Raw genomic sequence first — 26,120 nt, 5'->3', positions numbered from 1 at the left:
CCAATTAAGATTCCCAGTGATGTTGATTAAGAATCTGATTGGCCAGAGTTGTTAGGAGACATGGTAGTGCTAATTACTGTTGTTGTGGTAGTTAGTTTGTAATTTCCATTTTTCTTTTCGGGGTGTAGAGGATAATAGGTGGAAATTGTCAGGTCAGGATGAGATTCATTAAAAAATCTGTTAAAGATAATTGTATTGCGCTTTTTTTTTTGTGTTTGTTTCTAAACTTCCATTTGTCTGTGGTTGGTAGCACAAGTATTAGAAAGTTTTAGCTCTAGTTTTAAGCCTAGAATTCAGGCAGTGGTTTTACTGAATTTAAGACTTTTAAAATAGCATTTCCACCAATTTCTAAAGCTGAGAGAATCCAACCAGCAACCTTTTATGTATTTTATCTTTTCCTGTTTTGAAATTATTGCATCTTAGTAAAACTAATGTATTGTTTTCTCACATTCTCAATGATTATTATTTCTTAAACGTAATATAACTAATAAAACTGTACAATGGTTATCTAATTCCATCCATTCTGTAGAAAAAATGTTAGTAAATGTGTGTTTTCTGAATTGCCTCATATGATTGTGAATTTGACACCTAGCTACCATGAACTGTGACACTTTTGCTATTTCCCTTGTTTCCCTTTGTGTATTTCAGTGAGAAAGTGCCTTGAGACAATTCGTTTTGTCCTGCCTAAGGAAGCTGCTATGAAGGTTGGTGGAAGTGAACATGTGGAATTTCAGTTACAAATTATGTAATAGTTAAAAACTTGACACTATGCGCAGACAAGCAAAGATTCAGAATAACAACTTAACCAGTCTGCCAATAATTTTAATTCAGTGCATTATTACCTCTACCAAGGAGGTGTGTGTGTGTGCGTGCGTGTTCGTTCAGATGATTACTCAAAAAAACTATTGATGGGTTTGCATGAAAATTCTACCTGTGATTGGTCAGTCTGGATCTGGATCTTTACCCATGATTGAATTTTTTGGGAAAGGTTTCACACAATTGAATTTGGCCATCGTATGTTCGCAAATGCATTTCAAACTGAAATGAAGGGCAAATAAATTGAGAAACCTTGTGTTGATGGTCTTAAGTAAATGTATTTGCAATTTAATCCAAATCCAGACATCCAGAAGGATGTCTGAATCTGGGACTTGTGTATGATGTGTAGGAAATTTTATACTCAGGAAAGGTAACCTCAGGCTGTGCTATTTATAAGCACTGAAACCTTTAGAGCGTAAGATCTCCATCATGTTTATTTAAATGTTACTCAGTCGTGGTTAGTGTATAGAGTATGACATCAGAGTTGACCAACTGTCTCCAACTAATCAAGAAGGAAAAACAAAGAAGGAAATGTATACAATAACCCAGCCTCATTAGGCTTTGGCAGAAATTGTATAGGATCTCAATAGGTAGAGTAGGAGGCTGAATGACAAAATTATGTTTTTCAGGCCTTTATTTTCACACAAACATGCAGATATACTCTTTATTTTCATTGCAATGATCTAGAGAAACTCCATTTAGTTTTGCTAAATTCTTTAAATGCAACAGGTTTTGGTGAAATGGTATAACATCTACAATGCACCTGGAGGTCCCAGTGCCCACACAGAGTGGAGCCTGTTTGTCACCTGCTTCATGACACTGATGGGCTACAACACAGAGCGCCTGACCTGGACACGAAATGTGAGTCAGCATTTGTATTTTGTTTTTTAAACTGTAATTGTAATTTCCAGTTAATGTATTGTAGAAATGGCTTTCCGTACCAATTTGTTTCATAATTAATGACATTTGCAGTCATACTGAGTAGATTTAAAAATGAAACTTTCAGTAAAATCATTTTGTACGTTAATACAAAATGATTCTTGGCAGCCAAAGGCCTGGTCTGCTTTGAACTATTTTTTTAAAAAAATTCTTGACTAGAAAAATCCTATTGTGGCTTTAAACTGTAATTTGCATGTCTTGACCTTGCTCCCTGTCCTCCTTCCTACTTTCACAGCTGCATTTTGAAATGCCTCTCTCTCCAGTGATTGCAGCCAAGAAGGCTCGTCCCTCCGATGGAGGATCTGATGAGGTGTGTTACTAAAGTGTGAGCTGTTGTGATGTTTTAGAGCACAATTATCAAGCTTTGATTACAGCTTGTAGACTTATAATCCCTTAACAATCAATTATGCATGCAAGGGGTGTATCACATAGTGAGACAGTGAATCAAGTGTTATAAAAGAAAACAGCAAAAAGAAAGTGCTTCAATACTCTTGAATATACTTATATATTATACTTATATACTTTTGAATCCCCCAAATTGCAGATTTTAGAAAGTAATATATATCACTAATGATTTCTAGTCTCATGAAACATCCCTTGACTTCTTTCCATGTCTTAATTTTCTCAGTTACTAAAGTTATATTTGTTCTATATACTGCTTGTGGTGGCCCCTTGGCCAGAATTTCCTGGAAAAAGAATTTCTTGTTTCTCTGTAAGAGTTCCCTGGCTAAATAAATGATATAAAATAGTGTAAAAATTATTATTATTTTTCTTTCTGATATTAAACAGTAATTTTAAAGGTCAAGAAAGCTTTAGAAACTGTTGTTTTGAAACTGTTTCAGCTGTTTTCATTTTAGCTTGTTTGCTGTTTACTTTTGCTATTGTGTTTATAAGTTTTTAAGGACATAATAAAGCCTTTAACCTAAAGATTTTAAAAATACATTTTAGTAAAAAAGAAAAAAAGAAAAGAAGCAACCAGAAGTAAACCAGTACAGTCATGGAGAACTCTGCGTGATGGGAAAGCCCAGTTTACTCTTAGGACGAGGGCAGTAGGGGGGGACTGTAATCTGTCCTACAATCCTAAACATAGTTACACATATTTGTGCTTTTCTCATTGAGGAGATTCACATAGGCACAATGTGTTCCCTTTCCCCTTGCTGTAACCCTGAAACCCCTCTGAAACCCAAGTCTTAACCCTTGAAATGGCCCCTCCACAGTCTTCTTTAAATATTCCTAATTATTGGTTGGCTTCTTAAGCAATGTGTTCTCATTAGAGCAAAATATGGTTGGAAAATGTCAGTTAGCTGGAGGCTTAGGCTGTACTGTGTGCGTGTGCGTGTGTGTGTGTGTTTGACCTGAAGAAATGTGTGAGTCACATTAGACTGGAGGACAGTGTCAGCTTCTTACCTCTTTTGTCTTCATGCTGCATCAAAGATGTAAAGATGAGGACAAAATTGTTAGAATTATTTCATTTCTGAAGGTTTTCCCAAGTCCTGTTAAACAGAGCAAGGTATGTTCAGCATAGCTTTTTCCAAACATCCCAATTTTTAATTTGGATACCTAAATTATTTTAGTTTGCCCACAGAAACACAATTATTTCACGAAAAACAAAATCAAACTGAAAATTATAAGCCCCCCGATGATAGAATGGACCTTTGTCTTCAGTTCACCTCACACATTTTCAATAGGATTTAAGTCAGGGCTTTGTGCTGTAACATCATTTTGGTCTTTAAAATCTAGTGCTTCATATTTTGGGTCATCGTTGTGTTGGCAGACGAACTGACAATCCAGACCCAGTTTGCTGCTGACTGCTTGAAGTTTTCTTTCAAAACTAAATTGATGAAATTCCCAGTTCCAGTTCCATAATACTCCCCACCACTGTGTTTCACTATAGGGATGGTGTTCTTTGAATTGCATGCCTCTCCCTTTTTTCTCCAAACTCGTTCATCATTCATATTATTGTTTCTATTTTGCTAACGATCTGCATCCCCTTACCAATCAAATTATAAACAATGGAGAGCCATGAGTTGGACCAAAATGCGGTCTGTCTTGTCAAGTGACCAAATGCACAGAAATGTCTCAAAGATCATTTTGCAGTTCACATAACATTTTAATGACTATATTTGATGTTTTGGTCTCTGGTTTAAAAAGCTATCTTTTTGACTGGCGTTTATCTTTGTTTCTCTCCCTGTAGGACTGGGACTACTTGATGGGGTCCCATTACCACCGTCAGATGAATTTCTTGCCCGTTGCCACTTCACTGGATGCCAGTGACGGCAATACTACAGTCACTTCAGAAACTGAAGGCCTGTGCACTGTATGTACCAAACAATGGGTGAATCCATATACTGCATGTTCTTTGATTCTGTTTGTTTGTTGGTGTTTTTGGGCTTAGCCATTATGGGTATGATTTGTTGGAATAAGAGTTAATGCTCACAAATAGAGGTGTAATCAACCATACTACTTCTTCTTCCATCACCACCTTATTTTTTTTCTCATTCAAATTTCCTGATAAAACAATGAGAGATTCCCAGCACACTGATTGTAGGTATATTCAGTATGCCTGCAGACTTTTGTGAACTAGCAAACTTTAGTCATGTTGATTTGACTGACCTTCTTTTGAGTGTCCTTGCTTCTGTTTTCATAGCACTGCTGATTTGTATTGCTTTATACACAGAGGTGCTTTCTGTTATTTAGCCTATATTCCTTGCTGTTATTGTTGTGGACAAAATAGTTGAAACATGAAATATTATTAGAAAAGGGAGCTCAACACTGCAACAATACCACCTTTTAATTTGGTTAAAGGAAAACCACAGTAAGTAAGAAATTGTGCAAAGAACATAACACCGAATTTCATTTGGTGTTATTGAAGGGCTGCTGGAGCTCACTTTAACTGTGGGGACAATTCTGGCAAAGAAGAGCAAAAGACATTGGCATGCATTTACTTGTAGTCTTCCTGATTGTTTTTGCACGATATCATGTCAGTATAAGTTTGCTGTTATATCTCCAGGCAATTACAAAATCTCCTGTTACATTCTATTTAACCTGTTCCCCCTTTAATTTAATGTTTCTGCTCTTTCTTTTTGCCACTGAATGTCCTAGGCTTCTTCTCCCCCGAGTCCATCTCTGAAGTTGGACAGTTCAGCTCCTCTGTTCCCTCACATCCCTGCCCTCTTCTATGTCCTCCATCTACTCTATCAGGAACTGCAGCTGGATGAGCTGCAGCGAGCAAGAGCTTCATCACTAGTCTGCCTGCTGCAACAGCTGGCTAGGTAACCATTCTTCTAGCTGTCTCTGTGTGTGCGTGTTTGAGGTTTTTGTTTCTTTTTTCTTGTACAAGGAAATAAAGTTACATTCAGTTGGCTTTGGCTGTCCAGATGACAGAATCTTTCTATAAGATACTTGTCCAACATTTTTACAAGATACTGTTTATTTTTATGAGGCGTAAAGAAATGCTAGCCTTGAGCTGGGCGACATTTATCAAAACAAACAGAACCTTGTTTAATTTTCCACTGGTGAGCTCAAACCACAAGAAAAAAAAAAACACACATCATTGTTTTCTGTGAAAGCTTGTGTTGTGTGCCATCCATGCTCTTTACTGAGAAATATACTTCAGCAGGTTGTTAAGTGACCTCGGTTATTGGTGACAATGACAGTAACAGAATAGAGAGAGTGGGAGAATGAAGTACTCTTAGAGTAATTGGCCTGTATTGTCAGTATGTGGGTTGTTATGCAAATATGGTTCTAATTTTTGCATTCTCTGTACTTTATTAACTGGTTAAGCTGGTTAAATGATGATTCTGATAGTTTCATTAGGCATTTAACTGGCACGATAACCGTTTTAAATAAGTAATCTCAATGCCTTAAATGAGCAGTTGCTTTAATTCTCTTTGCAGAATTTACAGGGAGTTTTAGGATGACCTATTTTTAAGTTAAATCTAAAACAACCTGGTAACATAATGTCAAGACATGACCAGTCTGTTTCCTCTGTGCCTGTGAACTGGAGAGACCAGTTGCTTTAGTTTTGAAAGCAAAAATTAATTTCAACTGTTTCAGCTTCAAGGCTAACTCTAAAACCTAAAACCTAAACTTTTATCATAGAGCCATGCTATTGCATTGCATAATCATTGTGGTTTGTCATTACCTTCCTTAGTCTTGGTTGAAAAGGACACTGGATAAGAGCATATGTTGCTCTATACAGATATATTCAACATTAATGGTGCTTTAACAGAATGAACTAGTCACAAATCAACTTTGCAATGTGCTCTAATCCTCACTCATACCATCATGGATTCTGGCTTTTGAAATGTGCAGTAATAACAAACCAGATGGTGCTTCTTTAGCCCAGATGATACAACACTCATAGTTCAAAATATATGATGGAATTCCCTTCTTTTTCAATTTGATAGTGATGATAAATATTATTCCGAGTTTAACTGCTTTAAAGTGGTGAACCCATCATTGTCAGTTTTGAAAAACTCAGTCTTTCTGTGTTGTTCTTTTTCATTTTTTTTTCTCTGGATTAGGTTATTTTTGGTGCAATCCCAAAAACATGTAAGACAGAAAAATCCTCCCTACATTTCCAATAGTGTTATAAATATTTTTTAAGTAGCTTGGTTATATGAGGCTTTGCTTTACTTGTAATCTAACTAAACACTTTCTTGATGAGTTTTTTTGTCTTAATTGGTCATGTCAAGTATTAGTGAATACAGTGTGATATTTATATTCTACTGACATTTGATATTTGCTTATATATCCATTTGTTAAGTAAATTATGGTCCCTTTTTTTTTTTTTTTAATACTACAGTCACATTAGGGAAAACTGTGGTTGGAGACTATGGCACAAGTAGAGATCAAAACTGTAACCGGTTTTTATGTTCAAAACGACTTCGGTGTTTCAGAGCAGTGATAAAACAGCAATAAGATGGAGTCCATCTGCTATTTTTGCTGTTGAATGGGGTCAAGTTGGCAATTATATGCAATCTGTGTTGTGTTGCTGGTGACGTTTACATACACAAAAATTGCACAGTATAAATTGTTGCAAGAATCTTAGAGTTTTGAAACAGTAATTCATAAAATCCACCTCAAAAAGTGACATAGTTATTTCAGGACTGTGATTTAACTGTCAAATGACACAGGTGGTCAGTAACCTGGATTTTATATAGGAATAGAACCTGAATACAGTTGGCAACCAGTTGAGTCAAGAACACTACTGCAAAGAGACACATCACAGATGAGTTGCACTCATTGGCACAGACTGATTCATATTGATTTTTGCAATCTGTTTGCATTTATAAATTAGAAGGCAGTTATTTGCACTTACCTTCGCCTGTGTGTTTGAGAGTGGTTGGAGTTAGTCAACAATGGACCGCAGCTGGTTGGAGACAGGTTTCCTCCCTCAAAGTGACCTTTATAATTGCTTTGCAATCCAAAATGGTCAGTTTTAGGGTCACCGCAACTAATTTGGCTGTTTGCAATCACAGGATAATCACCAGGTTTTTGTTTTTTTTTCCTAGTCCCTACAGTGGTTGGTTTTTACTCTAGTGTGACTGAACCATTAGAGTCAACAGTGGCTGATACACCAATGAATAGTCACATTTTGGTCACTGATATATCATTACTTTGACCATACATTGCTCCCCGATTCCTCATAGAACCACATCTTGTGCATCTCCAGTTTCAAAACATGAAGAATGCAATGGGGGGGGGGTTATTCTCATCTCGAGGCTTTATGGCAGCCACAGCCATCTTCCAGTTACAGTTTATCGTTAGCATTAATTAATATAGACGCTTAAAAAAAAGAACCAACTTAGAGAGGGAGCACAAGACATGGCTAGAAGTAGAAGAAATAAAGAATTCAGATGAAAAAGATTACAAACCTGGATAACTGTACGCGTCTTACTGTGTCCCTGTGCAAAGTGCACACATAGCTAGAATCTGTAGGAATCAGGGGTTTGTACCAAGATTAAAAAATATTGATTATCTGATGCTAAGCTGAATGATAATGATTCATTGCTGTTAATTACTTTCACTGTGTATTCAATTACAACCTGAAATGCGTTAAATGTCACAGAGGCTATTTGAGCCATTTTTAGACTTTTCTTAATTACTTGCAGCTATTTAGTCTAAAACTGTGCAGTGAAATATGCATGTGTGAGTCCTAGTACATGGTAGACTTAATAACCCATTGATAGAAGGTTATAAACCTTATGTTCTTCTAAGTAGAAAAAAAAAATTCTGTTAAAGAATGCTAATGTATGTTTGTTTCTGTTTGCAGAGATCTTCAGCTTGAAGAGTATGTGGATCTGTACTGGAGAGACTACCCTTCAATAATTAGTGGCTTCACTGAGAGCTGCTTGATAGACCAGGGTAAGGCTTATTTAATTGTCTGTAACATTATCAAGTCAGGAAACGGACAAGACATGTTAAACAGGAGGATGGATGGTCTGCTGCTGGTAAAAGCTGTTTTAGCAGCCTTCCTTTGTATTTCTTGGACTCCTAAAGGTGCTGCAAATGTAAACAAATGCAAAAAAAATTTGCATGACGTGGAGTCACTGTAACGTTTAATCTTCCCTCAGTCCAGCTGTGGTTTTCAAAAACTGAGCTAAGCATGCTAAAATATAAACTGAAGGCCGATATTAAGATTAAAAGGCAAGTCAAGATACTTCTGTATCACAAAGTTTTGACATGTTGGTAGAATTTTACATAGCTTGTCAATTGTTGAATTGTGTGTTGCTGTGTTTTGTTTTGTTTTGTTTTGTTTTTTTTGTTCTTTGTTTTTTGTTTTTTTCTTCTTCTTTCTAAATATGAGATGAGTGTAATGTTACCTTATGTAGGCCAAGTGGTGATTGGTTATGAGATAGAGCACCATTGAACAGAGGAATAGTTTTTTACACGCTTTTGAGGCCATTGCACAGTTTCTTTCCACAGGGGTGGACTTTCCTGCTTCCTGGTAATTTCCTGCTTGTGATTGACCCGATTGGGTTTTGAGTGTGAAATTCTACCGATGGGCATTCCCAACACATAGCACTTAAAATTAGTCTGAATATAAACAAGGTTTAGTTAAAAATAAAGACTCAGTGCGGGGGAAGTTTTCTTGTTGTCACTTTAAGTTTTCGTGACAGATGTCCTAAAAATTATGTGAACACCTGTCAGGTGGTTATTTGCTTTGTGACATGGATACTTGCAGGGTTGAATATAAAGTGTTGCTGTTATTTTGTGCACGTGGTTTTCTGTGAAAGGATGAAGTGACATAACCATCCAGCTCCCTTTTATCTCTTGTTCTTTTACCTCACCCACCACCTTTCTCCCTCCTCGTCCTCACCTGCCTTTCTTAGCAATGATTGGCCAAATGCAGCAGCCGTCTTTTCTGAGACCAGAGCCTCCCTGTGTGTTCAGCTGGCTCAGTAGCTGCTTGAGAGGAGAGGAGAGCCCACCTTTCCCCTACCTGCCGGGTATCTGTCAGAGGACCAGACTGCTGGTTGTGGTACGATTAAAGCACATCTGTCATTTTATAAAATAACTTTCTCCCAAGTATAGTGAGTGTAGCTTACTATCCATCTATATATCTCCAAGAAGTTAATGCAGTCCCTTTTTCCTTTTTCTTAACTTTATCTTAACTGCTTTATAGTATTGTTAGAAAACCACAATTAATGAACCATATTTCATTACCTTTTTTTTTCTTATTTCAAAAGTAAAATATTAAGCACCACATGTGCAGGTGACACTCTCAGGCATTTGTACTTTCGCAGTGTAAAATTGATGTTGCTCTTCCCTTTTTTGCATAGAAATGGATATGCAGTGCTAAATAAGAAGGGCCTAAGTTTTGGTGCCACATCACTCTTAAAAAGACAGTACTCAACAGAGAGACATGGATACAACATTGGTCATATTATCATGTTTGTTCACATATTTGTTTACATATTTATGTGCTTTGATTATGACTGTGGCACAATTTTTCATTACCGTGTACTGGCTCATATTTCGATGCGCACAGTATCTACCTGAATCTGCAGTAGGAAGAGTAAAGTAAAGTGTGAGAGCACTCTAGGTCCCCTCCTTGTAAGCCTAAATGCCTCTTGATTAAAGGTTTTCCCCGTCACCACTTAGTTCTTCACTCCATCCTGTTCTGAGGTTCATATTCATCCATTAAAAAGCTCTGATCACATCTGTTCATTGCAGTTCACGGAACAGTTTTATTTAAATGATCTCTTTCTTTTTTCTTTAGAAAATATAACTGCTCTTCACTGGAAATGTCAATATTTATTTTTGTATGCAGTATAAATGTATACTGTGTAAGTGTTTTTGTGTCATATTTACATCTCTTCTCTTAACCTTTTTTTTCAGAGTTATGCTCTCTATGTGATTGGAAATGAAAACGCTACTTCAACAGATGTATCCAAGTACCTAGCCAAGCTTTCTGCAGGTTTGTTAGTGACTAACCTTTAAGATCATTTTCTTGCATGCTGCACTGTGTGTTTCTCTGTGGTATGCATGTTTGGGTTCATTTATTGACAAATGGTAAATGGCCTGCATTTGTATAGCGCTTTACTCAGTCCCTAAGGACCCCAAAGCGCTTTTCACTACATTCAGTCATTCACCCATTCACACACACATTCACACACTGGCAATGGCAAGCTACATTGTAGCCACAGCTGCCCTGGGGCGCACTGACAGAGGCGAGGCTGCCGGACACTGGCACCACCGGGCCCTCTGACCACCACCAGTAGGCAAACATGGGGTTAGTATCTTGCCCAAGGATATTTGGCATGCAGCCAGGAGGCAGCCTGGGATCGAACCACCGACCTTCTGATTAGTGGTTGACCTGCTCTGCCACCTGAGCTACAGCCACCCCAACCACCCCTTATTACCTGCCAGTCTCCTGCCTTCATGCTTCAGGGCCCAGTAGCACAGACAGAAAGATGAGTGACGCAGGTTTGTGTGTCACCTGATTTCCTTTGTTTACTTCAACAAAAAAACAATACAGCGATAAGGTGACAGTTGTTGCTGCAGGTGTTTGATGAGCTTTTGTCTTGACTTGGACACTGGCTTTGTGTGAGAGATGCTTGAGAATCCAGAGTGACTTTTTGAGCACTATGTTGCTATTTTTAATAAACAGATGCCATCCCACACAAACACAATCCCACACTCATCAGGAACAAAATGTTGCCTTTATTTTAACCACTCATTTTAGTGTTCTTTTTTGGTGACAGTTTTTACTACAGATTTGAAAATGCTTTAATATATTTACCGTATTTTTTGGACCATAAGGCATTCTGTCGACGAACGGGTCTGTTTTCATACATAAGGCGCACTGGATTATAAGGCACATTAAGCGAAACATAGACAAAGACATGCAGTTTGTGGGGATAGGTTAATTGATTAATCCAAATTGCCCATAGGTGTGAATACAGGAGTGAATGTGAGCGCGAATGGTTGTCTGTCTCTGTGTGTTAGCCCTGCAACAGACTGGCGACCTGTCCAGGGTATACCCCGCCTCTCGCCCTATGACAGTTGGGATAGGCTCCAGCGCCCCCTGTGACCCTGAAAAGGATAAGCGAATGGATGGATTCTTGCTTCTCGAAGCTGCTCTATTCCCATGTTGTTGCAGTATATTAATGACTAACCTCGTATTGTGGATGGATTATCTCAGTTGTTCTCCTGACTGAAGTTTAGTCCGTTTACAGCATACCGGCCATGCGACTGCATTTGTCCCTAACCATCGGAAACCCTCACGTTAATTTTTATGGAGTGGAAAAAAGTTAGCGTTCATCCTCCAGCTTCAATGTGTTTGTTATGCTAACATAGTTGTCTCGCTAGTGATCACGTAGCACATCATTATATACTAGCTAGCCCAACTTCAGTAACCCTACAAACATCACTGCTGTTTAGTTTTCTGTCTTCGTTTATGTTGGAAGTGATAGCAGAGCTGTACGTTTGAATTTTTTCAGAAATCTCTTAGTCAGAACATGCTATATCATGTTTAGGTGGAAACTAGCGAGCTAACTTCCTGCTAACTTCCTCTTAAATGTAATACATTGTTTTCATGGATGCCTGGATGTTAAACTTAATTGTTACACCTGGTAAAGCAGCAACGCTGATCGTCTTATTAAAGCTGAAAGAATTTAGACAGTTTTTAACTCTCAGTGATGCTGCAGTGTTCATTTGACTTTGGGACCTGAAGCAGACGGAGTTTTGGACCCAGATTACTCAGTCTGCGAGGCCCCTGACTACAGTAGCCGTAATGCTCCGACAATCCATCTAGCGGTGCGGCTTCATAGCTTGCCAAAGTTGTACTAAAACATTTTGACAGATTTTTCAGCACCGTGTACCACATAAAATTGGTTCGAGGTCAGTAAGCACAATCAGAATTCATACATAAGGCGCACCGGATTATAAGGCGCACTGTCAGTTTTTGATAAAATTAAAGGATTTTAAGTACGCCTTATAGTGCAGAAAATCTGGTAAGAGCTGCAAAAAGAGTGCCAAGCCTGATTTGTAAATTTGTTGACCTGTTTTCCTTGCTGCTCATCTTCATCACCCCCCCTCTCTTATTTTCATCAGGCCAGAAATCCTCTGCCACTGAACCCCAAATAAGAAGGTAATTCATCTGACAGAAACAAGAGCAAGAGCTTTTAAATTTCTTTTCTTTTTTTTAAGGCATTGAAACAGCTAAAATGAATTCTGACATACATGATAGCAGTAAATTCTTTTGTATTTTTTTCTGTTTGTTAATATACCCCTAAAGATCAACTTGTAAACATTTTAGACCTAATAACAGTTAAAGTTTTCAGTTAATTTCTCTTGTATGTATGTTTTCTAGACAGAGCAGTGTTAAAGTGATGTCCTCCAGTGAAAATCTGGCTGAGCAGCTGGTGGTCTGGCTCACCTCACAGGGTAAGAGAAGCATGTCTCTTGAAAAAATGAATCTATATTCAGAAAGGAATGTTGAAGCTATATCCTCTTTTTCGCCACCACAGTGGTTTACATGCATATTCACACATTCACACCTGTCCACTGAAACCAGTCTGTGAACCTGAATGTGCTTTCTCACTGCTGGGTGACATGTTTGCTGTGCGAATAAAGGTTTTAATATTGGTTTTTAATATAAGTGTGCTTCTTAAATCTTTTTATTTTAAAATGGGTAATAATCTAACCTATGAAATTTTAGTTGTTCAGCTGTGAGCTGACAATAGCATAAAGCATGTACATACAACAGTTGTAGCAGCTTTTGAGTTTCACCAACCTGTTTTTGTGTATTTATGTTAGCGCTCAAAGGACACTGCCTCTAAAGCAGAATATTCCTTGTTTCTAAAAAACTGTGCATTTTTCACTGGTTTAGGTTTCACCCTGAAAGATTTGGAGTCGGTCCCCTTTGGTGTGGCTTTGCCTATTAGAGAGGCAATCTACCGGTGCCGGGAGCAGCCGTGTTCTGATTGGTCAGAGGAGGTCTGTCTTCTGATTGGAAGACAAGATCTTATCAAACAAGCCCACAAAATGACCCTTGCAAGGAGCAAAGCTGTGAGTGTAAAATAAGTTAAAACCTAAATTATTTAGATAAAGATGGAGTTCAGTGTCTGCAGATTCTAAAGTAAGAAAGTAAGTTTTGAAAGTTTTGGTTCTTTTTGACCTTATAATTTGTGTGTTTCTCCAGTCTGTAAGTTCAGGCCTGTCCTTGGAACCTCCTGCAACCACAGAACCAGATGAGGAGGAGGATGGGATGTCAGACATTGTTCAAGAGGTAAACAAATTGATAAACATGTATATATATTTTTTGTTAGTAGTATGTTTTGTGGAAAAAATTCAGATATTTATGTCTTCTTCTCACTAGGTCACAGGACTGATTTGGAGTCAGGATCTGAGGGTCCAAGAGGTCAGGAGGCTTCTGCAGAGCTCCAGACCTGTCCGGGTTAGTGTTGTCCAGCTGCCAGAGGTGTCTGACCATGAGTACATAGAGGAGAAAGAGAACAAGTGAGTATAATGCATGCATTTGTCATGAACATCTTTGGTCTTGAAACAGAGACAGCAAAACACAAGTTCTGAAAAGGCATATGCAGTGTATATTTCTGTACTGTTCTGTGTTGCCTTTCTTCTCCCCTAATCTGTGTAGTAAACTTTTTTTTAGAATCTATGCTGTTTCCATAGTTTTTATCACCTGCCCTGTCCATGTCCTTGCCTTCTTTAGACTCCTGCAGCTGTGTCAAAGGACCATGGCCCTGCCAGTTGGCAGGGGCCTCTTCACTCTCTTCTCTTATCACCCAGTACCGACTGAACCTTTACCTGTCCCAAAACTCAACCTCACAGGTATTTTAAGTTTTAAATATGTGTGTTCAGCCAAAAAATAAAATCTACTAGAACAAGTTGAAGAGAATGTGGAAATTTGTAAATGGTTCATTTAAAGGAAGATAAAATTAGTTTGTGCAGTAATAAAAGCTGTTGCAGTACAATTTATCACTGCCCTAGAGGAAACATACCCCCCCCCACCTCCTGATTTAATAGTAATCTTACTGTTAAATCAGGAGCAAAATATTCCAAAGTTTAAGAGGATTAACGATTTAATAACTACATGCGTTTGCAGATTATTTCCCATTTTTATTTTTCTTCCTCAGGCCGCGCCCTTCCGAGGAATACTGTGGTAGATCTGAACAGTGGAAACATTGACGTTCCTCCCAATATGACTAGCTGGCCCAGTTTTCATAACGGAGTAGCTGCTGGGCTTAAAATAGCCCCTGCCTCACAGGTGAGACTGAAATCATTGCAGCACTACCTTTAATCAATCAGTCTGTTAATTAGTATATACCCAAAAATGTTAATGTAAGACAATGTTTTTAAAAATTTAACTCACATATTTTTCTAGTAGCTCTAGCTGTAATTCTGTAGAATAGTTAATACTGGCTAGCTTGTTCCACAGCTTCAATTTTATCCAACATTGTTAAATTAACCTTAAATGTAAAACATTTTACATTGCTTATTCAACATCAAGTTTATTTACTACTTAACTATTTCTAATATCATTGTTATGTCAAACTGGAGAGTATTGAAAAAATATGATATTGATGCTAACAGATTTAAGCGTTTGATAAATATTTATTCATACTGTTCAGCTGGTTTTAGCTTTTAGCTTTTAACTCTGGCTAAAGCTACTGTCATGGTGTGATTACCTTCTGTCTGTTTCTTCATAATTCACAAGAATGGAGACTTCCAGAGTTTTTTTGTCAGATTTTTAGTGAATCTTTAGTGAATCTTGCACACAATGAGCCACATTAGTTACTATGTCACTGTTGTTCTGGTTCAAGTGTCTTTTATTATTTGCCCAGTGTAATGGTAAATGGATATTAAAACTGCATTCCCTCATTGAGCACAAATAAAATATTCTAAGAATTGTAAATATTCAAACAACCTCACTCTTGCAGCAAAGACATTTATTAGTGTTATACAAATAAATGACAGTTTAATTGTGTGTTTTTTTTTGTTTGTTTGTTTGTTTAATTTTAGGTGGACTCAGCCTGGATTGCCTACAACAAGCCAAAGAGCCCTGAGCTGGCTAATGAGTATGCAGGCTTCCTTATGGCCTTGGGACTCAATGGACACCTCACCAAGTTGGCCACGCTGAACATACACGACTACCTCACAAAGGTGCACACCTGTCTACACACAGGCTTACATGTGCTGGAACAATTTCAGTATTTCTTTCCCATGTTGAGTTTTACAGCAGAAAGTAAGAAGTGTGCATAAGTACATGTGTAACACTCTACACTCAAAGAATACTTTAAATGCTCAGCTTAGAGCTGGTTGTGCTCTAAATTTTGTTTTCTTGCAGTAATTTAGAGCTCCCACTTCTCACACGAACACGCCCAACTTAAAAAGAACAATAAGATGAAAACAAATTTGAAGTTAAATACAGTTTATACATAAACATGCGTCATAGTTTAGCAGCTAGTCAAAGTGAAACTTTCCCTTGTGAGAACTTAGATATGAGACAAGTCCTTCCAGCTTTCGGGTGAGAAAAACAACAGGATGTCGCAAGCCAAATCTTATTTTTTCTAAATTCAAATGTCTGTGTGAAAGGGTATTTGAAGATTGCTGAGCCTTTGAACCTCATCCATACTGAGTATCCACGCTATGTTTAAGACTGACTCATTTTCATTTCCCGTTTTGAGTTTTGATTTTTGATTAAGTGTAAATTTAAGCTGTGGTTGATGATAATCACAGTTATTTCCCTGTATTAGTCATTCTTGTATGGATGCAATATAAGTTTGCTCAGTCCTAATTGTATTCTACACCATGTCCTGCTATTTTGAGTTCTTTTTTTCCCCTCTGTAGCCTTTTGCCCTCTCTGGTTTTAAAAGATTTTTGCTTAGCCTTGAAAGCTTAAACATGCGCTTACGTGGTAATGTTTTTCACTGCAAATTTTTATTGTATGCATTTAATGTTTAATTATATTGTTGGTATAAAAACCATAATGGTGAATCTTGGAACTCAACTGCCCTAATATCGAGATTTCACCAGTATATATTTCTTTTATTTGAAATTATACACTTTAAAATAGCTTTATAGTATCTCATTCATAGTCTCCTAACTAATTGATCTTTTAAAATAAAGGCTCAGAAATAAATATCCACAGCTCGACACACAAGAATGAACTAATCAGATGCAGAGAGTTGATGGTAAAATATGTCACAGGCTCCAGTGTGAATGAAAGCAATGAACGTGGTTGAAGCGTGTTTGTTGCTAGTGGTTTTTTGACAGTTTCTATTCTTGCTGTGATAGAGAATTGCATACTGAGGATCAGAATTCATTAGAATTGTTTATGACTGTGGTTTTAAAAAGAATTTGGGGGGGATGCCATTCACCTTTTAAACATTCCAGTTTGCTTCAGCGTTTTACAAGCAAAAACTGTGTCATTCTAGTATCTAGTATCTAGTTTTTCAGTTTGTATTTTAACTTGTATTTGACCCATGATTTTTGACATCCCTGGAAGAGAGCAACTCATATTTTACAATTTCATAAAAGGTTCCAACGGTTATCTTCACAGACTAGTAAATGGTTAATCACAGGTAGTGATTTTCTGAGCTTTTTGTCTACATTGTCATTCAATACAAGAATATTTTCATTTACTTTTAGTCAAATGATAACATGATGTCTAAATTATGAAGGCTAAGGAAGGCTGTCCAACAGATGGCCTCTTACTTCATGGCATGTGTTCACTATGTACGGCAATCACCTATTTCATGCTGTTTGTGTTAAAACATGTTGTGGTCGGTCAAACAAATGTGCACACAGGGGTCTAATGAAAACTGTCTGTCATGATCTCAGATACGAGAGTCACAGATCAAGCCAGTTAGACTGCATTTTTTTTAGTGCAAAAGCGCATGCATTACACTGCATTTTAAATAAGTAATAGTCTAAATTTTATTAAAAGTGACTACTATTTGAAGAAAAGCTGTTTGACAATATTTCTCTACTGTTAGCTTTTGCTAGGTGTATGAAATATTAGAAAGTTGTTGTTTATCACTTATAATTGCAGATGCAGTTTTTATTGTGATTTAATGTCTGGGTGCCTCTGTCTCTCAGGGCCATGAAATGACCAGCATTGGGCTCCTCCTGGGTGTGTCTTCAGCCAAACTGGGCACCATGGACATGTCGATCACTCGCCTACTTGGCATACACATTCCTGCCCTTCTCCCGCCCACTTCCACTGAGCTGGACGTGCCACACAATGTTCAGGTAAGAGTGAGTACGTATAAAGAAGAAGAAGATAAAGCTAATTTCGATTAATTCCGTCTTCACAAGGGGTCGCCACAGCAAGTAGTGCTGCATGTTTGATTTGTCAGAGTTTCACGCTAGATGCCCTTCCTGTCGCACCCCCGAAGAGATTTCTTTTTATCCTCCCTGGATGATCATTTAGTTCTTCATCTGTTTTTTTTTTTCTTTGTTTTTTTCTTTTTCTGTTACAGGTTGCAGCTGTAATTGGCATCGGGCTGGTGTACCAAGGAACAGGCCACAGACACAATGCTGAAGTCTTGCTGTCTGAGATAGGTGTGTGTGTGTGTGTGTGTGTGTGTGTGTGCAAAAGGGAGACAACACAATGGAAATAAAATTACCTAAAAGTTTAAATCCGATACATTAAAAGCTGTTAATTAAAGAGCTGGATATGAATTTCACTGAAGTAAATAAACAGTATTTTATATATGTAACACCTTGGGGAAAAAAAAAGTGCACAATATAATTTGGGTTTTGGACTATTATTTAATTGCCAAATGAATGTTAATGGATAGGTGTCTCTCAAACTGCAAGAAAAATACTCTGTTTTCTTGAATAGACATTGTAAACAGTCAGGTTAGAAGTTCTGCTTAAGCTCTGTTGCTCCATTTTAAACTCTGCATCCAGTCTCAATGTTGAATTTTTATTTTTACTTTAATTATGGTTCTAAATTTATCTTGCCATGCATAGATGGTAACTTTTGGTCTGTCTGTTGTTCAGGTCGACCCCCTGGACCAGAGATGGAATATTGTACAGACAGAGAGTCCTATTCATTAGCAGCTGGGCTCGCTCTTGGTATGGTCTGTCTGGGGGTAAGTCAAACAAAAAAATAAAAAATAAAAATTAATAAATAAATATATATATATACGTTGCCATTTTCCATTTGTTTGTTGCAATAGTAACTAATTTAAAAAAAAAAAGTAACAGCTTCTCACAAAACCCGATTGTTATGTTTATATTTTTTGAACACACACACTTTTTTCTGTTATTAAGCCACAGAAGTTCTTTTAAAAGTCCCTTGGATACCTGCTCACTTCTGTAAGAGAAACCTCAAATCATAATATTTTCAGGTGTTAATGATGCTTGAAGCCCAGTAATAAAGGGACGGAAGTTCAAATATTGGTTTCCTTTGACATCTGTCTCTGCCTGTCTCTTGTTTCTTATCTCTACTCTCATCCTTCTCTGTCCTGCACTTACCTTGCTTGTGCTTCCTTCCCCTTTCTCCTCATAGCATGGCAGCAACCTGATTGGGATGACAGACCTGAATGTCCCTGAGCAGTTGTATCAGTACATGGTTGGGGGACATCGCAGAGCTCAGGCTGGGGCCAACCGGGAGAGGCACAAATCCCCCAGCTACCAAATCAAGGTACATGAAAGAAACCCTCTTTTTTTTTTTTTGTCTACAGTGTAGCAGTGTTATTTCAATGCGATAAAATAATACTGAAGAATGTGACTGTATAAATACTAAAGAATTTTACCATACAATAAGAACTGCAGCTCAAAAACTATTTCATGGTTCTTTATATGTTCAGTCTGTACTGATGTATTGTTTTTTTCCCCACTAATAGGAAAGGATTTGGTAAACAAATCCTCATTTATTTATTTTTTTCATATTCGTATTAGTTGATGTTTGTTCTCAGTTTATTGTTGTCACATGTGCCAATGTAGAATGTGTAAGAAATCTCTAAAGTAGCACAAGTAGACAATATTGCATTAAATAAACTATCCCAATTGCAAAAGCTAGTTGTCATATTTAATTATGTAGGTGTGAAGGGGTTTTGCAGTTGGTACACACCTCTCTTTAGATGAAGTTTGACAGAATGATTTGATGAAACAGTGGACTGACTTCTGTGATTCGCTAATTAAGCCTACCAATGGTCATTTCAGGAGGGTGACACTATTAATGTAGATGTGACATGTCCAGGCGCCACGCTGGCCCTCGCCATGATCTACCTCAAGACCAACAACAGGTGGGAGGAAAAAAAGCGTTTACATTTTTGTACTTTCCATGTGTTGACCAGTTTAACTGCTACCACCAGCTACCTTTGGTCCAGGGTACTTTTTTTAATCTCTTGTATTATTTCAGTCATATTATCTATTGTCATTCCTATTTTTCTTCACATTGTGTTACATTTGTAGTACAATGTAAATCACACACAAACATTTGTCATACAGCTTGTTCCAAACATTCATGGAGTTTACAGCATTCTGTGAATGTATGGTCTCTAAGATTTTGTGTCTATTCGAGTAATCCTAGATTGACTGCCGAGACATGAGGCCTCTTCTGCTAATTCTCGTTCTTCATGTCATTAAAAATTGTTTTTGTTTACTTCATGCTGGAGTTGCCCTCATGCTGCCAGATCAAATTTGGCATCAGTCACATGACTCCTAGGTGTAGGATTACAGCCAGTTTCAGAGACATGGAATAAGCCTAGTCCTGGCTAGAGGAAAAATTATGTGACGATCTCCAAAATAAAATAAAAAAGTTTTGATATGAGAATAGGTTTATTCCATGTCTTGGAAAGGCGACTTAAAGACTTCTGTTTTAGATTTATCTCCATTCTACTGACCTCCTAAAATTTGTATACAAAGAGTATAGGCATACTCTTCATGGTGTGACAAAACAATCTAAAAAGAGATACTCTGCTGACAAGTGTTTTATTTTATTAGGAGAAACAGAACTAGATAGAATAAACTGAAAAAAAAGATATAAATAAAAATATTACATTAAATATTTACCCCCCAAAAATGTAATACCGGTGGTATAGCACTAGAAGTAGCAAACTGTTCCAAGGGCACAGAATCATTCCACCATAATTACTCTATAATGCTGGTGGTGTGTTTCCTTAAAATGGCCAAAATGTGCTGTGCTGTGTTCGACTTTCTAACCACTTCTTGCCCACATGAACCGTAACTGGAGCACCATAACCTATTTGATGGAAAAAATAGTGACATTACACTACATCAGACTGAGCTCATCTGCTATCTGTTGTTTGAGAGGGTGCTGAAAGAAGGTATTAACACTCCCTTTTCTCATCATGGTTTCGCCCACTAGGTCGATTGCTGATTGGCTGAAACCTCCAGATACTTTGTTCCTCCTGGACTTCATTAAGCCAGAGTTTCTGCTGCTGAGGGTTAGTGTGGATCTAACTCTGTGTGTTTCTGTGTGTGATCATTTTTCCTACCTTTCTATATTTTAATCTGATATACCTGCGTCTCTTCTTCTTTTCTCTCTACCCCTAAAGACTCTGGCCCGGTGTATTATCATGTGGGATGAAATCCTGCCTAATACTATCTGGGTCAAGAGTAACATCCCACAGGTGAGAACAAGCACAAGCACACGCACCCCACACCACACACACACACACACACACACACACAAACAGGACCGAGTGGACATGTTTGGAGCCATGATGCCACACACCCTGCAACAAATCAATAACTTGCAAAGAAAATTCCATTTGTGACGTTTGATTTATTTGTGTAGATGGAGGCAGGTTTACCCTTTTTCAGTTAACTAATTTAACCAATTCTGGTGGCTTATTTTGTGGAAGGTGCACTGATATTGGTTCTTGGTAATTGCTGTAACAGCATAATGACTTTAGCTACATTCTGTTAATAAAAGCATTTCCCCTGGTCTGTAGTAGTACTTTACTGATGCACCCAAAGACGGATGGGTAGTTTACATGAGCAGAAATGGCGTCAGTGGATAAACAAGAAAAATGCTATTTCTAAAAACAGAAAGGTTATCTGAACAAAATACAACATGGAAACATCTTAGAGATGTTTCAACAAACGACTGGGAGAGTAAACATTAAAAAATGTCAAACGTGTATATGTAACTATAGTTATAGAACGGTGAAAGCCTGTGCGGCCGCTAGGCTTGAGAAATGGCAGGAAAATAAGCTGTGTCTGATAACACTGTGAATAATTACAGTGACTTTAAAACAAATATTGAAGTCTGCATATTAGCCTTTAACTTCCTATGTCCTTATAGGCTTACTGCTAACATAAACTCAGATAAAATTTGACCAAGGTCAAAATTTTATCTGTAAATCAACCAAGCATTTACCTGTAGATGTGGATAGTTCACTGCAGTGTTTGTTGCTTGATATCTTCATGAGGAAGAAAATTCAATGTATTGGTCAGCAACACTGCCAGAAATATTTTCCCCTTGGGGACAGTATGAAATAATTAATTCAGCCTTGTTCTGCCTTTTTATGACAAAAAGGGAAAAAATAATCCCATACTTTTAATCTTTAATAACATAAATTTATTCCATTTGATGTTTTTTTTTTCTCTCAAATAGATAACTAAAAAGACTGTCAGCATGATAGCAACTCAGTTTAATTTCACTCCCATATTTTATGTTTTTCTTCTGGTTGTCCACGCCCCCCTGCAATGACTTTATCCCCCAGTAGGGGGGCCCACCCCCACAGTTTAAGAAACACTGCTACAGTGTAATTTACACCACTGGATATAAATATGTAAAACTACATTTTTGTGGTTTGTATTTTGAATGGCAATAGATACTAGTAACTAGAACCGTGGCACGCTCAAAACACGTTATTGCCCTTCTAATCAGGTATGAATAGCTGCATTATAGTCAGCACTATACAGAGATTTATGCTTTTATATCTTTTAATTCCTTCCATCCATTTTCTGAAGTTCACCCTGTGCAGTGTCATGTGGTAGCTGGAACCTATGCCAGCTGCAACAGGACCCAGGCAGGGTACATCCTGGACAGCTTGCTGCAGAACCAGTATAGAGAGAGAGAGAGACCGTCAGGCTAATTCAGAATCACCAGTTAACCTAACCTAGCCCCAGTAACTGCATGTCTTTGGATTATGGGATGAAGCTGGAGTACCCACTCAACTGGCCACACACAAACATGAGAGAGCAAGCAAACTCTAAACCACTGTGTCACCTTACTACCTATGATTTTTCTTTTGCCCTTTCCTCCCTGATGTTTACTTTCTATTTCCATAGTTTTATCATGAGAATTTTGTGAGTTTTCAGTTAATTTAGCAAATAAATACTGTCAAAAGTATTATTTCTGAAACCTGACCACTCATGTCTATATTTTGTTTTCAACTTTCATTTTGTTTTCAGATCATGAGGGGGACTTTTGACCCTTCAGAGGACATTAACATGGAGACGATGGCGTAAGTATTTAAGCCAAAAACATCAACTCATGTTATACATTTGAGTTCTGCTAAATGATTGTATTTGTTTCTCTTAGCCAAGCCCAAGACTACATTACAGCTGGGGCCTGTTTGGCACTTGGCTTACGGTTTGCTGGCTCTGCCAACTCTGATGCCTTTGACTGCCTTTATTGCTTGGCCAGGACCCACATGACAATCATGTCCGTTGCTGGTACAGCTGCTGTGGGTGCTGTGAGTGTTTTATATTTTTGACTTTGTTAACAGTAAGAAACAATGTTGTGCTACCTGATCTACTTACAGTTAAAATATTTTCTCTTTGATTTCTTTTTCTTCCCTAGCACACATTTTACAACCTCCAGACCTGCCTGTCAATGATTCTGCTGGCTATGTCCATGGTGATGTCCGGTACAGGAAACCTGAAGGTCCTGCAGCTTTGTCGTTTCTTCCACAAGCGGACTGGTGGTGAAATGAACTATGGCTTCCACATGGCTCATCACATGGCACTGGGTCTGCTCTTTCTGGGAGGAGGCAGGTGAGATGGGAACAATCAAAATATGGCCATTTTCCTAATCCCATTGAAATTTATTAAAATATATTCCTTATTGCAAGTAAAGAAAACTAGTATAAAACTATAATACATTTGAATTCATATCAATTACTATCAATTACTATCAACTGTCAATTATTCATTCATAGCTGAAGTGCATTTTCAGGCCAAAAATCAAAAGGCTTTTGTCAAGTTGCTTTGGGGAAAGGGTAGAGCGGCTGGTAAAGCAATTTCTGTAATCACTGAACTTATGTTTTTACTTGAACATAAAGATCAGTTAGCCTAACTTGTAGTTAGCCTAACTCTTGGCTAGCGATGGCTTACTCTGTCCTAAATTACTTTTTGATGAGGTGACAAATAATTCAGTTTCTAAATATAGGTTTTTCTTTTTTATTGGCTTTTTTTAAAAATCATTTTTGTTTCCAAAAAGCATCAACTAGACCATTTGCTGCATTTTATTTTCAGCTGTAGATGAATACATATTTAGTGTTGTAATGATGATATCTTAACAATGGTGACTCCAGTATTCAAGATACTGGAGAAACATCTCACACAATGCAACAATGTGGTTCTCTGATGTAGATTTTCTGAAGAACTGTAAAGCTTGGAAGTACAGTAGTAATAAATATAACAATAAGAAGAAAAAACTGTACAATATACTCATAGATAAATGCAAATGTTTACATACATAAAATTATTTCAAGATTATACAACAGGCAAGGTACCAAGAAGGTGGGCATTGTTTTAAACTTCCACAACAACCTCTAAGGAATCATGCTTCAAAAAATAAATACACACACACACTTTGATGTAGCTCATGCTTCTTGAATGAAGGAAGACACTGAGGTTTCAGTTATATTCTGTATGTAGGCTGTCATATGACACCTAAATTGAACAATTGCATGCATCCATCCATCCATCCATACATGCAAGCCCACACCCACCCTGCTTTTTTCTGGGAAAGACCATATGCAACACGTACACATGCACAGCGTGGGTTGGCCACACAAATACAAAAAAGTCTGCTTTGAGTGCTGTGTTCCACATAATGAATGACATTCATGCACACATGTGCACGCAAACACACACCCAAGCCAGGTTCCTCAAACCGCTGACCCTGGTCTGTGTATTTTGAAGAGAAACAACAGCTCCCACTCTTTCATCACATTCTGCAAAAACGTCTCTCCACCTACAGCCATAATCAGATGGACCTTTTCATTTCATTCAGGTCACATTTTATTTTAGACCTGCCAGCTGAAAGCCCACACACTGTAAGGACTGCAGGTTTGAATGCTCTGCACGATAGCATATATTTTCATAAGCAGTTTGTCTTGTGTCATTTCAGAGATTGTAGGTCATGCTGGGTAGCAGAGTCATGCTATGTCACTGTCACGTTTCCTGCAGTCTCGCTGTCTGCTCGTATGTCATTTCGTTTCTCTGTTTCCATTGAAAATGTTCTGGTCACATTTGCTTTCCACTTATTTAGCAGTTATCATTACATCATGGCCCTTCTTTTTTTCCTCATTCAATTTCTCACGTATGTTTTTCCTATTTACGTTTGGTCTCTTTATTTGGTGATCCTTTTTGTTCTTTGTTTCCCCTTTCCTCAACCTCACTTCTTCTTTATTTACTTATTTAATTTCCTCTTCCCATTGGATCTCAATTGAGATAGAGCTTGGTAATTGTCCCCCAGTAGGAAACTGAAGTGACGCAAACTGTGTCTGACACAGCTGGATTTCACATTGAATAATTTTTAAACTGTCACCTCCCTAGTACAAAGACTGTTTGATGTCTGATTGTCCCCATGTGATAACTGGACAGACATTGTGAGCCAGTGTTCATTTGCCCTACGCAGTTCACCCTACAGCACCCTTATTCTGCCTCAGATGTTGTATTTCTAGTAGTAAGAACACTGTCTGCCCATTCTCACTGCTTATGTGAGAATGGGCAGCTCAATCCAGTTCTTCCAACAGTGTACACAGTTTGTGTGAAGAGGGCTTAGATCTGTATTTCAAAGGTGACTGTGGCTTTTCTATCACGAGTTCTTTCTGTTTGCATGAGTTTCAGTTTGTACTAGTTTGTTAAGCATGAGCACATAAGATATATTATACTTGTCCCACTGACACTGACTAAAATGCCAGACTCAGAACTGGAGTTAGATTCTGCTAATTGCCCCTATTTTGTTTGGATTTATTTCTTTTTCTTTTTTGTTTTGGCTCAGTCTCCTGGAAGTTCATTCATTTCAACAGAATTTGAAAATGTCAAGCGCACCACAAAAGGAAAGTGACTCAAAAGAACTGATTGTTAGCCTTCATCCCTCTGTTAGTCTAAGCAGCAGCCAGACGCCCAGATGGTAGGAAGCTTCAGTCGTGTAATGTTGCTGTTAGTCAGTTTGACTGACTCAGTGTTACAAGCAGAAAAAAAATCTTTATTTGCTTAAAATAGAAAACTGATGATGCTTCACTAAAGCACCTCATTGGACTGAGGTGCTTTTAGTGTAGCGGTATAAAGTAAACAGTATTTTGGTAGAGAGCACTGCAGTGGCTCCCAATTGTTTTAGGATTTTAAGGACATCCTGTTTGTCCTTGTTTTCCCTTTGCCATATGTCATTGCCTGTTTTGAAACCAGAGTTTTGAGTGCAATTATTAGAAGGCTATGGGGGTACAATAAGGGTATTCAGTCTCAAGGAATGTATAAGCAAAAGTAAGACATTTAGTTTAACAGAAGTGTAGATTTTTCTTATTGTGATTGTTTTGTCATTTTTGTGCCCCAAAGCCCAAACAATTTTCACTTTTATCAAGAACTGAGAAGCTGGAAATAGAGTTTGGTTGTTTTTTGCTTGAAGCATGATTATTGTGTTATCTGTCTACTGTGTACTTGCTGCAGGACTT

The 26,120-nt window shown here is 37.8% G+C and overlaps 1 protein-coding gene across 1 annotated transcript in view; it reads left to right on the top strand.

The window, feature by feature from the left end:
- The window catches only part of anapc1 (anaphase promoting complex subunit 1), a 58,387-nt gene that overhangs the window by 11,541 nt on the left and 20,726 nt on the right, over positions 1 to 26,120 (top strand). Inside the window, exons 18-43 of the mRNA XM_063491695.1 lie at positions 649 to 704; positions 1,546 to 1,677; positions 1,991 to 2,065; positions 3,950 to 4,072; positions 4,858 to 5,027; positions 8,033 to 8,124; positions 9,093 to 9,241; positions 10,102 to 10,180; positions 12,319 to 12,355; positions 12,578 to 12,651; positions 13,097 to 13,275; positions 13,409 to 13,495; positions 13,586 to 13,725; positions 13,940 to 14,058; positions 14,364 to 14,494; positions 15,250 to 15,390; positions 17,329 to 17,481; positions 17,712 to 17,793; positions 18,238 to 18,329; positions 18,749 to 18,883; positions 19,405 to 19,487; positions 20,573 to 20,651; positions 20,763 to 20,837; positions 22,630 to 22,682; positions 22,760 to 22,913; positions 23,021 to 23,214. Of these exons, the coding sequence (XP_063347765.1) occupies positions 649 to 704; positions 1,546 to 1,677; positions 1,991 to 2,065; positions 3,950 to 4,072; positions 4,858 to 5,027; positions 8,033 to 8,124; positions 9,093 to 9,241; positions 10,102 to 10,180; positions 12,319 to 12,355; positions 12,578 to 12,651; positions 13,097 to 13,275; positions 13,409 to 13,495; positions 13,586 to 13,725; positions 13,940 to 14,058; positions 14,364 to 14,494; positions 15,250 to 15,390; positions 17,329 to 17,481; positions 17,712 to 17,793; positions 18,238 to 18,329; positions 18,749 to 18,883; positions 19,405 to 19,487; positions 20,573 to 20,651; positions 20,763 to 20,837; positions 22,630 to 22,682; positions 22,760 to 22,913; positions 23,021 to 23,214 (2,884 nt within the window). The remainder of the gene's footprint in view (positions 1 to 648; positions 705 to 1,545; positions 1,678 to 1,990; positions 2,066 to 3,949; positions 4,073 to 4,857; positions 5,028 to 8,032; positions 8,125 to 9,092; positions 9,242 to 10,101; positions 10,181 to 12,318; positions 12,356 to 12,577; positions 12,652 to 13,096; positions 13,276 to 13,408; positions 13,496 to 13,585; positions 13,726 to 13,939; positions 14,059 to 14,363; positions 14,495 to 15,249; positions 15,391 to 17,328; positions 17,482 to 17,711; positions 17,794 to 18,237; positions 18,330 to 18,748; positions 18,884 to 19,404; positions 19,488 to 20,572; positions 20,652 to 20,762; positions 20,838 to 22,629; positions 22,683 to 22,759; positions 22,914 to 23,020; positions 23,215 to 26,120) is intronic.

The sequence above is a fragment of the Pelmatolapia mariae genome, linkage group LG13 (genome assembly GCF_036321145.2).
Source record: "Pelmatolapia mariae isolate MD_Pm_ZW linkage group LG13, Pm_UMD_F_2, whole genome shotgun sequence".
Taxonomy (NCBI): Eukaryota; Metazoa; Chordata; class Actinopteri; order Cichliformes; family Cichlidae; genus Pelmatolapia; species Pelmatolapia mariae.
Note: the sequence above shows the minus strand (reverse complement) of the source record. Positions and strands in the feature narration are given on the sequence as shown.